This window comes from Octopus sinensis, linkage group LG15, assembly GCF_006345805.1.
Source record: "Octopus sinensis linkage group LG15, ASM634580v1, whole genome shotgun sequence".
NCBI lineage: Eukaryota > Metazoa > Mollusca > Cephalopoda > Octopoda > Octopodidae > Octopus > Octopus sinensis.
In genome coordinates this window covers 52,791,030-52,806,029 of record NC_043011.1, presented here as the reverse complement: position 1 = coordinate 52,806,029, position 15,000 = coordinate 52,791,030, and the positions used below count along the sequence as shown (strand labels likewise).

At 35.2% G+C, this 15,000-nt stretch overlaps 1 protein-coding gene across 8 annotated transcripts in view; it reads left to right on the top strand.

Annotated features, from left to right (window-relative positions):
* LOC115219728 (glutamic acid-rich protein) overlaps positions 1–15,000 on the top strand; it is a 144,539-nt gene that overhangs the window by 111,074 nt on the left and 18,465 nt on the right. For all 8 annotated transcript variants that reach the window (XM_036509733.1, XM_036509732.1, XM_036509729.1 and 5 more), the window contains 2 exons: positions 3,251–3,286; positions 13,376–14,506. In XM_036509733.1, the coding sequence (XP_036365626.1) occupies positions 3,251–3,286; positions 13,376–14,506 (1,167 nt within the window). The remainder of the gene's footprint in view (positions 1–3,250; positions 3,287–13,375; positions 14,507–15,000) is intronic.

The following is a 15,000-nucleotide window of genomic DNA, read 5'->3' as shown; positions in this document are numbered from 1 at the left end:
TTCTTTTTACCATTAAGTGAGGGTAACTCATCTCGCTACTACTAGACAAAGGAATCTCCTATTCTCTCTACTACTAAGATAGGGTAAAAACCTCTGTATCACCTCTTTTCTACAACTGTGACCATAGTTTTCACTACAACTGTAAACAAATTCTATGGTATTAGTCAGTTGCAAGATGCAATTATAGATTTTGTTCTTTAGATGATGAATGCTTCTGTAAAGTCATGCCATCTTTCCAATTCCTCAGTTATATCTATCTTCCTGTGTAGCTGAAGCTCTGGTGTACAGAACACAGAAATTAGTACAGACTAAACTAAACTAGCTGGCAGTCATTTGTCATTGCATAATCATTTTAGTTTAAATGTAATATAATCTATTGAATACTCTGACAAGTGTTCTGAGAAATGACTTCTCTAGTAACTCTTTTCCTTTGCTGTACCTCAAATGAACAGTGATGTGTCCTGTTTAATAAAGACTTTTCTGCCATTTTTGCTTATGACAGACCCCTATTGTGTTTAGAGATGCTAAAAGGTGTATGGGCATGTATCCCAGTAAGGTGAACTAATCCTTCATAGCTTGTCTATATGAAGATAATCTATAACCTCAGCAAGGTAGACTTGACTGTAGTCTCATCCTCTTTACTAAACATGTGTTGGCTTGTTGTGTCATCTGTCATAACCACTTTTGTCTTCTGTATACTCCCACTCTCCTTCTCCACTTCCCCTTTTCTTTCTTTTTCATTGATTGTTTCCCTCTCTGTTTCTGTCTATCTTTCTGGCTCATTCTTTATTCTTTCTTTTGACCACATTTTTCCTATTCTCTTCCTTCTATTTCAGTATCTTTTCTTTCTCTCACATTTTCTCCATCTCTCTCTCTCTCTCTCTCACTGTATTTTTTATCAAATTCTTTCTGACTCTTACATTCTTTTTGTTTCTTTCCCACTCATTCTCTCCATATTTTTCTCCCTTATTCTCTGTCTCTTTCTCTCAGAATCTTTCTGATTCAGTCTCTCTTGTTTTCTCCTCCTCCTCCTCTCATTGCTATTGCTGTCTTCCATTATAATATCTTTATTTTACAGATGGCCTTTGTATCTTCTTACGTCTGTTGTTTTAATGGTTAAACAGATCTTCAAATTTATATGTAATATTTGTATTGTTGGAGCTGGTGGTACTTTTCTTCTACTTAATTTACAGTGTTAGTGATACTTAATATCTAATATCTACAGAAAGACTACCTTTCTTGTATAAACACCTAGTTTTGCTCAAGGACCCAAGATATCTTATAACATGAGCATAAGACCAAAAATGAGATTCCACCATTTCTGCCATAGATGTTTAATGCTGGTTAGGCTTTGCTGGCCACTGCTATCATGCTGAACACCCAGTCATATTAGATGTTATTATTTGGGATACTTCTACATCTTAATTGATAATGGAGATCACTCAATCACATTGATGTTATTGGCAGAGATACAACATGAAATTAAAGATCTACTGAAGCTAATGGGAAACAGAGATTCTGGGAATGGTATTGTGAAATGTGTCTCAGTTGTGGCCACTTGAAGAAAATGCTTTAATGAGACAAGTAAAGTGATAAGATTTGCCTAAGAGATACATCAAGCAGAACTGATTAATTTTAATCTAGATTGAACTTATGTAGAGTTAGTTCTGTTATACTCTGAAACATTGGAGCCATAATATCCTGTCTATGGCTACATTTAAGCTCATACTTACTGGGCTATTGGCACAAACACACCTGCTCAAATAGAGCTTAAATTCTGCCCATAAGATATTTTTTCACTATTTAAGTTCTTGAAAAAGTGTCTGTATCAATAGTCTTTCTATGCCTTTCTAAACTGAAATATAGGGCTCAGTGTGGTAGATTCAGTGTGTCAGTTTGAATTGATCCCGATTCAGCTGCAAATTTAGATGGTGTGGATGGCAGCTAAATGTCAGGGGTATTTAGATTAAAAGAAGAAAGGTTGTGAGGAAATAAACTGCATGTGCAGTTTTATTAACCTAAATTGTAAAGTACTTCTGCTTCTTATTTAGATCTGTGTTTTTTGGTATCATCTTCAAGTGTTCTTTCTTAGTAGTATATTGTGATGACTATCATTGATAGCTGAACTCCCTAGTTTGACATTCAGAATTTTTGAGAAAAAATTTATCCTGTTGTCACATAGTTTACTTCTAACTTAAGTTTCATGATCAAAAGCTGACAATCATAGATATGTATCTTGACTAAATGTCTTGACCTTGTGATAGTCAAGATATTACATTCCAACTCTTGTGGTTTTTTCCAGCAGATCTTCCATCTCACAGCCTGGTGATGGTCAGGATTTTATTGTTTGATTCTTCATTTTTACAAGATCATGTAGCTAGAAGTGAACGTATTAAACACTTTGACCTCAAAATCTTGAAGTCAATATCCAGATCACAGCCATCTTAGTTCTAATATATTTAACAATGTAGAGTTACAGAATTCTTTGTGCTGTATCTATAGAAAAGTGCTACCACCTCCTAACATGTTTTTATTGATTTGTTCATGTATTTGTTTCATCTTGTTGCTAGTGTTGAGCATGTTTAGTTGAGGATGACCCCAGAGTCAGAGATAAAAAGTTGTTCAACAGTTTACTTCTTAGAGAAACATAGACCTCTGTGATTTATTAATTCATATAAACAGAAGCTGTATATGTTAGTGTGCTGAAATATAAAGCATAGACTGTTTGGGTGATATTCTTCATCAAACAATGATCATGTCCAAAATATCTTTACTCCTTCATACTATAGATTTAAATATATTGTTTCTGCTTTTATTCTCAAACTGATTCAGATTATTAATAATGTACCAATTATGATGATCATCTATCAAAACCTACCTTTTCCTAACCTAGTGTGTTAAAAAAATAGGTGAATTTTTGTTTTTAGATAAGTGGCAAAAACTCTACAAAGTTTCCACAATAGAAAGACTGATAGATCAATAGTTAGATTGGTAGATTGATGGACAAGTGGTGGGCAGACAAACAGGTAATACTTGACATATCCGACGTTACCATGTCAAGTCTGCACAACTTCAGACCACCCCAGATTACAGTTATTAACTGGAGCCAGTACTGTCCAAGACCAGAAATATACCAAACTTCACAGAATGAGTACTGTAGCCTGAACTATAGCTGAAACAATGCTCAACCAATACTGTAGTTTATACCCCCCACTAATTCCTTTGTAATTATGTCTCTTCACTAAAACAGGAAAAATCTGATGATAAAGAAACAGAGGAGATAAAGGTAAACATAGATTGTATTATTTTATCTGCATGTTTCTTAAACTGAATTTATCCAATTCCAAATTCTGTGATTTACATGTTTCTAGGTCATTTACTGATTTAATCTTTTGACCAGCCTCGCCCCACCGTAGGAGGACATAGGACCACAGTCTTAGTTTACTAACACAGCGAAATGTTTATCTTTGTTTCTTCATTCTTCATATCATTCATAGTTACTTACAACTTTTCTGCTTTTGTCTCTGTTACTTGGTAACTGCATTGTTTTGGTTACTTTGATGCTTTGGTTATTTTATCAACACACACATTATTATTGTTGTTGTTATTATTAAGACGGTGAGCTGGCAGAATTGTTAGCACACCAAGGGGAAAATACTTTGCAGCATTTGGTCTGTCTTTGTGTTCTGGGTTCAAAAGTAACAGTCAAGTACTGGAAGTTGATGTTATTATCATTCAAACTTTTCTTTATCAAAGCAGTCCTCTTTTAGTACAATATACTCTTGATTCTCTTTTTTTTTTTTTTTAACCAAACCTATCTTGTTTAAACAGTTCATACTCTTTATTTAACAATGTCATCTTGGTTAAACTTTTCATTCTCTTTTTTAGCCAAACCATCTTGGTTAATCTTCACAAACTCTCTTATTTTGTACCAAAACCATTTTCTGTCTCTAAGAAGGAGCACGACTGTTAGTTATAAGCCTTTTCTTTTTATATTTATATTCATAATCCAATTCACTGAACATAGGCATTGATTGAAATTACTGTCTTGTAAACATTCCTTACAGAGATTGATCTGCCGGTTCTTCAATCTTTTAATGTGGTGCCAGACTTGAACTACTCTCAACACTCTTATAATTTGCAGGAAATATTTCCTCTGTCTGTATGCCATATGTGTGCTATGTACATTTCCTGTTCTTTTCATTTGGAAGTTCTTTTAACCTCTTTTTACTGAGATTATTATTATTATTATTATTTTTATAAAGGCAACAAGCTGACAGGATTGTTAGCATGCCAAAGTAATGTTTAGCAGCATTTTTTCTGAGTTTCAATTCCACTAGCGTCAGCTTTGTCTTTCATCACTCCAGGGTTGATAAAACAAAGTACCAATTAAGCTGGTATTGATGTAATCAACTTGCCCTCTCTCCTAAAAATTACTGGCCTTGTGCCAAAATTTGAAACCATTATTGTTATTGTTAAGGTGGCAACTGGCAGAATCATTAGCACACTGGCAAAATGTTTGGCAGTATTTCATCCAACTTCATGTTCTGAATTCAAATGCCTCCAGAGTTGACCTTGCTCTTCATCATTTATGAGTTGATAAAAAGTGTACTAGTTGAGCACTGGGGTTGATGTAATGAACTTACCCACTCCTCTGAACGTGCTGGCCTTGTGCCAAAATTTGAAAACGTTGTTGTGCTTGTTCCACATAGAATGCACCTGTACTAGTGCCACATAAAAAGCACAATAAAAAGTGGTTGGTTTTAGGAAAGGCATCCAACTGTAGAAACAGACAATTGAAACCCAGTGTAGACCTCTGGCTTGCTAGCTGCTGTCGATTCATCCAACCCATGCCAGCATTGAAAGCAGACATTAAATGATGATGATTATTATTATTGAGAGAGCAGTGCATGCCATCAAAGTGATACTGGGGTAAAATATACGAAGCCGAGTATACCCATCATGACTACTTGTCTGATAAGGGTACATGCATCACAACCATATGTGTGCAACATGGTGATCTCCATATCAAGATAAACAGCACATGCCCTTGCAGGTAGGGCCCAGTTAGAATTTCCGTCAGGTTGAGTACCCCATCCCACTCAAAAGGTCCCTGAATAAGGGTTGTTTGAGGATGTTGAACAAAACACCCATGTTTCCAGAGGTGAAATATTCAAACCTCAAAGAATTCCTTTCAACGTACGGCTGTGATGTTCCTCCACTACTTCTGCTCATGATCAGAGATGCATGTATCGTCAGCTACTAAGGGAATGCTCAACTGGTTATGGTCAAATAACTAATAAGCAAGTCTGTGGTATTGAGCAGAATATTTGCTGCAGCCCACCTTTTATACTAAGACAAAACAATGTACATGATAACACTTCAAATCAATTAAGATCAGAAGCCATGAGAGCCACTGCCTGGTACTGCATCAGGGTATTTACTATTATTATCATTATTAAATTAGTGGATTGGTAGAGTAGTTAGAATGTTGAACAAAATACCTTGTAGTATTTACTCTAACTAGAACTTTATTCAGAGCGTAAAGAGCATAGCTCTTTACGCTCTGAATTCAAATCTTGCCAAAGTCAATTTTGCCTCTCATCCTTTCAGTGCTGATAAACTGAAGTACTAGTTAAGTACCGGTGTCTATAGTATTAACTAACCCGTACTTTCTCTAAATTTGAGATGTTGTGTCTTTGTAAGAAATCATTATTATTCCAATATACTTTTTATTCTAAGTCATTCATGATATCCTGTCTTAAAAATATCAACTTCTAAACAAATCAATACTTCAGTTATTTTCAAATCCCACCCCCCACCTCCACACACACCTTACCATGTTATTTGAGGAAATTTTTATTTATGTATTTTTTTATGTTTAATCTAGCTTCTTCCCGTATTTTTTTTTTCTTTTCGTCTTAAAATTTCAAATTTTTTTTTATTTATTTCTTTATGTTGTTTTGCAGAAAATTTTCATTTATTCATTCTTTCCTTGACACCTCCCTCCCCACTTCCCTACACCCCTTTCCTCAAATCTGTGTTCCAATTTTATTTCTTGCCATTTCCTGCGAGATTCCAGCAACATCGTACTTTTTAGCTAAGTTTAGCCAGGATTGTAAACACTGATTTCCACTTTACACTTTTGCAATGTTTTTTAGATAGGAATCTGACTCAGAATAGTTTCTGAAATGATCTTCTAATATTATAAGTTTCAAAGTGATTTCTCTCTAAAATTAGGCACCATTTTACCATTTTTATATTTTCTTTTTCTTTCTGTATCTCTTTAACATATCTACTTTTTTTGTTTTTTTTTCTTTTTTTTAGATTTCTTCATTTAAATTTTTCTTTGTTTTTTTTTTCTTTTCTTTTCTTTTCTTTTTATTTTTATACTTAATTTTAAACATTTTCAAGATTCTCTATTTCTTTTTACAATTTGCTGTTAGAAGTCTGTTATTATTTTTCTTTATTATTCTTATTATTTTGAGCAAAAATGTTTCCATTAGAGATGAAATGGAAATATTTGTTGTTTTTTATTTTTTTGTTTTCATTTGCTTGTATATTATTCTCAAAGTTTTATACTGAAAGTTAGATTTACTCATGTAAAAAACAAAACCAAAAACACAAAAAAAAACAAAAAGACAATTGTATTTATTGGCACTGTGAAACTTCTAAATATTTTCTGACTTAAAAATATACCATTTCATTTTCCTTTTTTTTTTTTTTTCATTTGTGGACTGAGGGGACCAGAACTCCATTCCTAATTATTTTCATTTTAAATCATTTTAATTATTGTTCTCTTGCTTCTCAGTCTCAATCTCTTTTTATTTATTTATTTTGCTATTAAGATGTTTTTATTCTACAAAGCCAACTCAGTGTGCAATAACCATGTAACATAAATGAGGAACTATCTCTATATATTATTATTATTCAAGCAGGCAGAATCGTTAGAACGCTGAGCATAATGCTTAGCAGCATTTCTGCCTTCACATTCTGAGTTCAAATTTCACTGAGGGCAACTTTGCCTTTCATCCTTTCAGGGTTGATAAAATAAGTACCAGTTGAACACTGGAATCGATGTAATCGACTTATTCTCTCCCCTGAAATTGCTGGCCTTGTTCCAAAATTTGAATCCATTATTATTATTATTTATTATTATTATTATTATTATTATTATTCTGCCGAGGTCGACTTTACCTTTCATCCTTTCAGGGTCGATAAATTGAGTACCAGTGAAACATTGGGGTGAATGTAACTGACCAGTCCCCCACCCCAGTCTTTTGTTGTATTAATGTTTGCATTGTGTGTATAATGCAGTGGGTATCCAGCCTGCTGGTGATTGTTTATTTTATTGGATATTTGCTGTATAGAGTGTCTTGTGTTTGTGAATCGTTTTGTTTAGGTTTTGTTTGTTTTACTGAATTGATAGTGTTTTATGTAGGATGTGGCTTGTTCCTAGCAAGGCTATTTTAAAAGATTGCATGTAGTGTTGAGGATCCAGGTGTAGCTTCTACATTTTTGTTCATGTTTTTTTTATCATACCCAATACTCCTATTATTATTGGTATTGTTTTCACCTTCATGCCCCACATCTTGAATACTTATTATTATTATTTACTATATTGTATTATATAGTGGTACAAGGTAATTCAAAAGCTTCTTAATGTACATCTTGTCTTGCCATTTCTCTCACCCTTCTTCATACCTGACTTCTTCACCACAGCCATCACCTGCCTCTTCTTTGAATTCATTATTCCTCAGGCCCCAGTCCTCCCCTTTATTGAATGCCTCAACTCCGAGATTCCAGGATAGGTCGTCTTTTGCTCTGCCATTCATACCACCAATTGCCTTGATCACCACCGCCCAAGATTACTGTTATATTGGGCCATTTTTGGAGCAGTAAATATTCCCTCATTTAGATAATGGCATTTTTCTAAAACATATAAAATTATACACACACACACACACACAGAGCATATCCAAAGTGAGATAATTCAAAAACTGAGTAGAAGTTCTACTGCAAGGTTCACTGACAACAGACCCATGTTACTATTGCCAAATGGTATCCAATAGATAGGAAAAGGCCCCCTGGAAGGCCTCTGCAATGATTGGTAAGGCAATTTAGTTTAGTGATTTGGGCCACAGTGGAAAAGAATGGTGAAATCAAGAAAGGATTGGAAGTACATTGTGATCAGTAGTGTATAACAACATCCAACAGTATGGTTGGTACAGTGATATATTATCATTGAACATCAGTCTTCCATGCCAGCATGGGTTGAATGGTTTGACAGGAGCTGGCAAGTCCAAGGGCCACATCAAGCTCCATTGTCTGTTCTAGCATGGTTTCTATGACTGGATGCCCTTCTTAACACCAACCACTCCACAGAATGTACTGGGTGCTTTTTATGTGGCACCAGTACCAGTGCTTTTAACATAGCACCATTGCAAGTGCTTTTTACATGGCACCAGCACTGGTATCATTTCTGCTGTGATGGATGGGTTTTTTTTGCATACAGCAAGGCACCAGATATCTCAGTCCTGGTACAACAAGGCGCCAAAAAATAAAATTCTGTATATATTTTTAATGTTTAAGGGAATTCTTACTGAATCACTCTATTTTATCACTGTTTATTAGTTATTGAAGTCAATAGACATATATATCATTCTTCTAATAATTCTACTAACCATTTCTTTGTAGAATCTCTTTCTAACTAGCCATCTCACCACTTCTTCAATACAAATATACATATGCTGTCCATAAAAACATGTTCTTTTATCACACTCCAGCCACCCCACCTATTAAACATACCATTGAGTTTTGCTTCCTTGTTACTATACTCAAGTCTTAAGTAATATCTTCAAAACAAACTTTTGACTTACTTGCAGCATTGTTGTTTACAATACTTCCAACAACTCTTTCCACTTACTTTGTCTTAAAGAATCAATTTAATCTTAATTATCTATTTATTTTATTAAGCTTGTTCTGAACATCTTTAATGCTTCTGTTTACTCATCGTCAAGTGGGCTGGCAGACTCATTAGTACGTCGGACGAATCAGCTTTGCCGTATTTCTTCCAACTTGTGTTCCGAGTTCAAATCACACAAACCAACTTTGCTTTACATCTTTTTGATTAAAGAAAGTACTAGTCAAGTACTAGCATGGATGTAACTGACTGGCCCCCTCCCCTCAGAATTTCTAGTCTTGTGCCAAAATTATTATTATCATCATACTGCTCCTCATTCATATCCATATTTCTCTTATCAATATTTCCATTAACTGGGGTGCTGAGCTGGCAGAATCATTACCCTGCTAGGCAAAATACTTAGCAGCATTTTATTTGTCTTCACATTCTGAGTTCAAATTCTGCCAAGGTCAACTTTGCCTTTCATCCTTCCAGGATTGATAAAAAAAAAAAAGAGTAGCAGCCAACTTACTGGAATCTATGTCATTAACTAAGCCCCACCCTTCAAATTCCAGTGAGGTTGGCTTTGCATTTCATCCATCTGGATTTGATGGAATAAGTATCAGTTGAGCACTGGGCCCAATGTAAGCAGCTTAATCTCTTCCCCCAAATGTGGTGCCTTGTGCTTCCATTCATCATCATCGTTTAGCGTCCGCTTTCCATACTAGCATGGGTTGGACGGTTCAACTGGGGTCTGGGAAGCCAGAAGGCTGCACCAGGCCCAGTCTGATCTGGCAATGTTTCTATTGCTGGATGCCCTTCCAAATGCCAACCACTCCGTGAGTGTAGAAAGTATTATTATCATTATTATTGTTATTATTATTAAGGTGGTGAGCTGGCAGAATGGTTAGCACACTGGGCAAAATGCTTTCTGGCATTTTGTCTGTCTTTACATTCTGAGTTCAAATTCTGCTGAGGTCAGTTTTGCCTTTCATCCTTTTAGTGTCGATTAAATTAAGTGCTAGTCAAGTACTGAGGTTGATGTGATTGACTATCCACCTCCCCACAAATTCCAAGCCTTGTGCCTATAGTAGAAAGGATTATTATTATTATTATTAAGGTGGTGATCTGACAGAATCGTTAGCATGCTGGGCGAAATGCTTAGCAATATTTTGCCCATTGATACATTCTGAGTTCAAATTTTGCTAAAGTTGACTTTGCCTTTCATCCTTTCAGGATCAATAAATTAAGTACCAGTGAAACACTGGGGGGTCGATGTAACTGACTTATCCCTCTCCCCTCCAAAGTGGCTGCCCTTGGGAAAAAATTTGAAACCATTATTATTACTATTATTATTTGTTTTCATCATTTATAGATTTTGAAAATTACATTTTAAGTTTGTGTGTTGTGTATTTATTTGCAATATAATTTAAGCTGAAAATTTGAACAGCTTCTTTCTCTTGAAAAGTTTCTTTAGCTGGTCCATGCTCAAATATACTCTTTCTCCTGCTCTTTTCCTCATGTTTGTGTTTTCGTGTGTATATGTGCCTCTCTCTCGATCTCATGTATGTATGTATGTATATATATATAGATAGATAGATTTGTAGTTTTTCCACATCTAACAATTTCCTTTCACATACACACACATAAATATATCAATTTCCATCAAGGTTTTGTTTCTTTTTTCCCCTTTTTCATTTTTTTTTTCCACAAATGGTGAAATAATCGGAACCTAAAATAAATAATAGTTCCATTCTATCCAAATTTGTTCCATAAAGCTTTCAGTTGTATTCTTCAAATAAGGAAAAATCCAGAGAGGGAGTGAAAAAAAAAAAAAAAATTAACACAAAAATAAAACATGATAAAAGAAATAAAAAAAAGAACATTGAGAATGTTATTTCAACTGATTTACTTTTCTCTATCGTGTTTTGGTGTGGTGGAAGAGAAGATACGGAGGAGCCGGAAACTGTAATCGGTAAACAACTGTTCCAAAGTTATTATTTCTGAATTTGAAATCACTGAACAGCAACTATGGGGAGAATGGCAGGAATATAATCTGGAGAGTTGCTGAGATTTTCTCAACAAATTTATTCATTATCATCTAACAACTGTCACCCATTATTGATGATGGTGGTGGTGGTGGTGGTGGTGATAGTGGTGGTGGTGATAGGGTTGTTATTCTCATCATTCATCTCCTTCACTGCAGACTTTTTTTTTCTTCTCTGACACAGTTTCTTTATGGTTTGCTTTCCTGAAGCAACTTCTTGTCCAAACACTAAATCTAGGAATCTATTGTCAAGCTCCAGAAAAATTATGATTCTATTTACAAACAGTATTCAATGGTAGCGGCTATTGCTGTTAATATTGTTGCTGCTGCTGCTGCTGCTGTTGTTGTTGTTGTTGCTTCACTACCACGAAATTTGTTTTTTCCATTATTTCCTGATTAAATAAAGCCATTATTGATTGACAAAGATTCACTCAGCATCAAGCTGCAATCACTAGCTCACAGGCACAACGTTTCCTCTCCCCCCTCCCATCCTTTTCTGCCTCTTTTCCTCCCTCCCTTTCTACCACTTTTACCACTCCTATATTATCAACTTCTTCTCCATCCTGGCCCACAAAATACTCTCATCTCTCTTGCTCTCTCTACTTTTATATATATGTATTTATATATATATATATATATTTAGATAGATTGATAGATATGCTTCTTGTCCTCTTGTCTCACCTACAGATCCCTACACTAAAACATTTTGTTCCAATCCTTTCTCCTTGCAACTGCAACCTCCTGGATTTTTCTCTCATGCCTTTTTCTTACATATGTTCAGACTGTACATTAATCACATCACTGTTCATTGGCCCAAAAGAGCCTTTAAAAAGTGATGAGTACCCCATCTACTTTTTAACTATTTCATAAGAACTAAAAAAAAAAAAAAAAAAGGCTTCTTCAAAGACTTTAAAACTCATTTACATTAAATCCATTCTGGGTTTTGTCTTGAGCTTCAGCTTTCAGAAGCATGTTTTGAATTAGATCTGTTTTTCATCCCAGAGTATGTTGTGTATTGGTCACTCTGAAACGATGGCTCTTCATTCAGCATATCCCTACTCCTTCACACACATACACAGATAGACACAGACAGCTAGATGATAGATAGATAGACAGATATTTTAACTACCCTGCAGTCAATCCTGTTTATTGTCCTCATGACTGGAATAAATTGTAATACATTGTACTGCAGATCAGTCAAACCCGCACCAATATAGAGAACAAATAATTAAAATAATGATGATGATGATGACGACCCAAGTGATTTAAGTGCATCATTGACCGATGCATTTCTTTCAGAGTTCTCAGCAAACACTAACATAAACATCTCCACATTAATAAAGCAGAAGATATACAAAAGAAAAGATTGTTATTGTTGTAGGAAACTTGCACTGGGTGTTTTAATATCTTTGTAAGTTCGTCAGTTTTGCCTTTCTGACTCACAAAACCTCAGACAGACAATTCATACAGAAGTTCAAACTATAACAACGTATAATGTTTTATTTATTTAGTTGAATATAGAGTCATCTTCTTTCCACTCTCCTGCTCTCCATTTCCCCCCCATCCAAATCTATTTTCATATCTTCAAGGATCAAGACCCCTCGTACAATAACATTCAGAACATGATTTATCCATTCCGTCCATGATTGTTTGCGAAAATTCCAGAAATGACAATGTTATTGCTGTATTTTTACATTCTCAGTCCCAGCTTTCTTCTGACATTTCCATTAACTGGGGTGAAGATGGCAGAACTCTGTGTGTGTGTGTGTGTGTGTGCGCACATGCGTGTAGTCATGGAAAGGATGAGTTTCTTAACGGATACTGGAGCTGCTGATGTGATGAGATCGGGGTAAGGTGATGGGGGTAGGCTACTGTCAGCGCACATGGATGTGGTATGGACAGTGTCATTTATCTAGCTTCAGAGTTAACTGAAAAAAGAAAAAGAAAAAAGTGATATGTATTTATGTTTGTTGATGTAGTGCTGTCTGTCTGTCTGTGTGTGTTTTACTGTAAATTTGTTTGTATGTGTGTTGGTGTAATTCTGTTTTAATGTGTTGTTATATATGTGTTTCAGTTTGCGTTGCTGTCCATGTTATGTCCTATGTTGTATGTATATATTTATTCATTTATGCAGACGCATGTATATGCATACACATATCAAAATATATATACACATACACGCTTACATACATATATATTTGCACACACATTGTTCTTCTTTTTGCATGTATGTTACTATTGTGCTGTTATACATATATATATTATATAATATATATATATATATATATATATAACAACCTACCAAAGATTTATAATTTTGATATTTTATGAATTTAATATTTTCTTTGTATTCCAATATCAGATTTTACTTTAACATAATTTTTATTTATTCCCTCATTTATATTTAATCTTTTTGTTGATATAAGGCTGAAGAAGAACAAATAATTGTCGAACAATCTGAAGCCACCGAGACGGTTAGAAAACTGGATGTTAATTTAGACGACAATAATGATGGGAAGGAAGTAGACGTCAACTTAGCTGATACTGAAACCATCATGAGTAATGATGAAGATAGCAAAGAAACAGCTGAAGATGGCAGTAAGCCTGGGGATTTTGAAGAGGATGCAGAAAAAAGTTTTCCAGTGGGAGAAAACGAGGCAATTTTGAAGTCAGAAGTATGTGAGACAGTAAACAGAAGCCTGACTGAAAACAAACATTTCGATGATAGATCTGATAGAAGTGAAGATGATTGTGTAGAAGAAGGATCTGATAGAGCCTTACATGATAGAACTGTAGTAGGATCTGATAGAGCCGAAGATGATAGTGTAGTAGAGGTGTCTGATAGGTCTATAGATGATAGTATAGGGGAGAGGTCTGGTAATGTTTCAAATGACGAAATAGTAGAGGAGATTGATAGAACTGGAAACGAGAATACAGTGGAGGGATACAATAATTCTATAGAAGAGTGTTTAGTCAATAAATCTGATAGTGATGCAGATAACTGCAAAATGGAAGTGTCTGGTGAGAATTTTAATGATAGAACTGTAGAGGGGTCTTTTAGTGATGTCAATGACACTACAGGAGAGGTAGACCTTAGAGAAGAGAGATTTGACAGAGCTTCGGTAGACAGTGAAGAAGAAGCACCAGATAGAGTACTGGGTGAGAATACGATAGAGGAAGAGACTGGCAGAACTTCAGATTATGAAAAAGCCAAAGAGTCTAGTGATTCCGAGAAGGAAACACCGGACAAAGTAGGGTCTTCAGAAAATGAAGAGGAAGTAGCAGCAAAGTTTGAGGGAAAGGAAACTGGGGATACTGACGTGGATCTGTCTGATGGGGAAGATTCTAGAGAACAGGGTCAGATTAATAATGAAGAATGTGTAGACGGGGTAAAGTTTGTGACTCTCGAAGATGATCAGGCAGAAAACAATACCACTGCTGCTTCTGAAGATGGGGACACGTCTACAAAAACAGGAGACACCATACTTTTTGAAGAAGAATCTGTCAAAGCAAATGAAAGTATTATCACCAAGGAAGAATTCTGTGACGGAGACTCTGTGAGTTATTTGCATGCTAGAGAATCCCATTCTAGGTATGTTTGCATCTGTCAGCAAATATCCTCACAACCCTTTACCATTCTGAGATGTCTCTAAATCGGTAGTTGAACATGCCACCCAGTCTAGCTGTCTTTCTCAATTGGACTTGCTCATTCTGGGTTAACAACAATCCTAACGAGTTTAGTCATGCTTGTTACTGTAGTACAACTATCACTCTGACTACTACTACTACTGCTGCTGCTACTATGAGAAAAAACTACCTCTGCTTTTATTATTACTACTGCTACTACAACTTCTCCTGCAGCTGTTTAAAATACTATCCCTTCACAGGCCATCTTAAGCTTTAACTTTACATTCTTCAATAGAAGCATGTTTTACTTTTTTAATATTTGGTTCTGTCTCTATTTGCATTCTTCAATTATAATTTTGCATTATTTCTGCATTTTATTTCAGCGCCATGCACTGGAAGGTTCTTGCCAATCTGATTCATCAGC